The sequence below is a fragment of the Priapulus caudatus genome, unplaced genomic scaffold (genome assembly GCF_000485595.1).
Source record: "Priapulus caudatus unplaced genomic scaffold, Priapulus_caudatus-5.0.1 Scaffold1945, whole genome shotgun sequence".
NCBI classification, from domain to species: domain Eukaryota; kingdom Metazoa; phylum Priapulida; class Priapulimorpha; order Priapulimorphida; family Priapulidae; genus Priapulus; species Priapulus caudatus.
The window spans coordinates 20,049-22,964 of NW_014579006.1; the positions used below are offsets into that span (position 1 = coordinate 20,049).

The window sequence follows — 2,916 nt, forward strand, 5'->3', positions numbered from 1 at the left end:
TGACGCCGGCGGCGGAGACTGGGCGTGTAGAGTGGGTCTCCGTAGTGACGCCGGCGGTGGAGACTGGGCGTGGAGAGTGGGTCTCCGTAGTGACGCCGGCGGTGGAGACTGGGCGTGGAGAGTGGGGCGCTGTGACAAGGGCAGCTGTGGCGGCAGCGGTGGTGCCGTCGTCCTGAGACGCTCCACGCTGTCTCGCGCCGCCTCGCTGCTTCCCGCTCTCGCTGCAATCTTCCGCGGATTCCTGAAACACACAAACGCACGCGTTAGCCGTGATGTCATAACGTTACGACCCCGAGTACATACAGCTATTGTAGAATGATGATGACGATGATGATGATGATGACAACAACGACGACGATGATGGATGATGATGATTAGGATGATAAAGAAAAAACAAGACGAAACGGAAGAACAAGAACAAGAACAACAAAAAGAAGAAAAAATAAAAAATAAAAAAAAATATTAAAAAATACGACGGCCGCGACCGACCGACCGTCGGCGCCTGGCGTTCGTGTGTTTTCGCGCTTACCTTCTTGATGTGCGACGACAGGTGGCTCTGCAGTGTCGCGAGCAGCGTGAACATCTTGTCGCACAGGCCGCAGCGCACCAGACACACGTCCTCCGTACTCGTGACCTTCGTGCCCTTCATCAAGGTCACCAGCGGGCTCTCCGACAGCAGGTTGAACCTGGGGACGCGAAGCAAGCGTTCGCTGAGACGCGATTCGTGTGAGGCGAGGGTTCGCTGAGATGCGATTCGCTCGAGGCGAGGGTTCGCTTGAGGCGAGGGTTCGCTGAGATACGAGGGATGGCTGAGACGTGATTCGCTCGAGGTGAGGGTTCAATAAGACGCGAGGGTTCGCTGAGACGCGATTCGCTCGAGGCGAGGGTTCAATAAGACGCGAGGGTTCGCTGAGACGCGATTCGCTCGAGGCGAGGGTTCAATAAGACGCGAGGGTTCGCTGAGACTGCGATTCGCTCGAGCGGAGGGTTCAATAAGGAGCGCGAGGCGTTCGCTGAGAGGCGCGCAGTTCGCTCGAGAGCGAGCGAGTTCAATAAGATGCGAGGGTTCGCTGAGACGCGATTGCTCGAGGCGAGGTTCGCCAAGACGCGAGGGTTCGTTGAGACGCGATCGCTCGAGGCGAGGGTTCAATAAAGACGCGAGGGTTGCGCTGAGATGCGATTCGCTCGAGGCGAGGGTTCAATAAGACGCGAGGGGTTCGCTGAGACGCGATTCGCTCGAGCGAGGGTTCGCCAAGACGCGAGGTTCGCTGAGACGCGATTCGCTCGAGGCGAGGGTTCAATAAGACGCGCAGGGTTGCTGAGACGCGATTCGCTCGAGCGAGGGTTCAATAAGACGCGAGGGTTCGCTGAGCGGCGATTCGCTCGAGGCGAGGGTTTGCTGAGATGCGAGGGTTCGCTGAGACGCGATTCGCTCGAGGCGAGGTTCGCGTGAGATGCGAGGGATGGCTGAGACGCGATTCGGCGTCGAGGCGAGGGTTCAATAAGACGGCGAGGGTTGCTGAGACGGCGATTCGCTCAAGCCGAGGGTTCTGGAGACAACAATTCGCTCTTTGCGTAGTGGCAATTTTTCGCAGAGTACATCGACTATTAGTTACGCCGATTTCATTTAAATTCGAAATATCTATCGATCTTTTATGCATGCACGATATCTTCTGACTTTGCGGCGAGAACTTTGCGGAATCCGACATCGTTCCCCCAATTATTTATTCAATAAAATGATAATTTAAACGATTAAGATTCACGATTTTAATCTTATTATATGTTATCGCGTGCGTCCACTTGCCCAATTACGACACATACAGACACTCCAGCTTTGTAGCAGAAATGGCAAAGACCTCACTTTAGATAATTAAACTGATAATTCAGGCCAACGATTAATTGCGATTAACAACGGAGGAAATATTAATTATAAATTTTTGAATATATTAAATCATCTATAACGACCATAGACGACCACACATAAATACAAAACTTTTACGTGTAAATATAAAAGTAATACTCAAAAACTTTTTAAAGTGGAAATATTTTTTTGAATCAAAATACGGCGTTCGGTGCAAGCGCGGGCAAAATGGAGTCACCTTGTGAAGCGAGATTTACAAACCTGCTCGTTAAATACCTAAATTTCTGCGCAGGAAGGCTGCCGGCGTCGTCCCCATCGATGCTCACATCAAACTCGCTGCGAGCCGCGCCCCACCTCCTCCTCCGCCGACCGCCGCCGTCCGCGCCACCGGCATCCCGCACCGGCCACCGAGTGGCACAACCTGCGCGTTCTTCCGCCGCTGCAGGCAGCGCCACTGTGCTCGCAGTATCTCTCCACCACCTCCTCAGATCTGTCTCTTGCACGTCGCCGCGGTCGAGCCGCCATCTTGTCGCGCGACGGCGACGCCCTCGCTGGCGCGGCCCCCTGTTGATGACGATGTGTCGCCGCGGCGACACGCGGAGACGGTCGCGACGACCGTCGGCGTCGGCGCCGACGCCGGCGCCCCCTGCTGGGGCTTGTAATCGACGTGCGTCGTCGCAGTCGCTCGGCGCGTGCTGGCTCCCTCTGGAGCATGCGCGACGCTTGTGTGGTGGCCGAGCGGCGGAGACGGTGCGGAATGCCGCGAGCAGGTGGCGCAGCGGAGTACGGGAACGGAGCAGAAGCGCGAGAGCGGCGCGCTGCGTCCGTCGTCACCGTGATGTGGTAGCCCAGTGAACTCTTCCTGTAGAATCTAAAAGAGAGGGGCAGAAGCAGATATTAGTGGCGCAGACACAATAGAATGTGCAATAGAAAATAGATAATAGACAATAGAACGTGCGAGAGCGCGCGGCTGCGTCCGTGCGTCACCGTGATGTAGTAGCCCAGTGAACTCTTACTGTAAAACCTAAAAAGAGAAATATAGCTCATGCGAGAGA

General features: G+C 55.2%; 1 protein-coding gene across 1 annotated transcript in view; it reads right to left on the reverse strand.

Moving 5' to 3' along the window:
• The window catches only part of LOC106817953 (myc-associated zinc finger protein-like), an 11,970-nt gene extending 9,757 nt beyond the window's left edge, over positions 1–2,213 (reverse strand). The window contains exons 1-3 of the mRNA XM_014822658.1: positions 2,138–2,213; positions 530–686; positions 20–241 (exon numbers count right to left, since the gene is read on the reverse strand). Coding sequence (XP_014678144.1) covers positions 20–241; positions 530–649 — 342 coding nt within the window. The 5' untranslated portion in view covers positions 650–686; positions 2,138–2,213. The remainder of the gene's footprint in view (positions 1–19; positions 242–529; positions 687–2,137) is intronic.
• Positions 2,214–2,916: the final 703 nt, after the last annotated feature.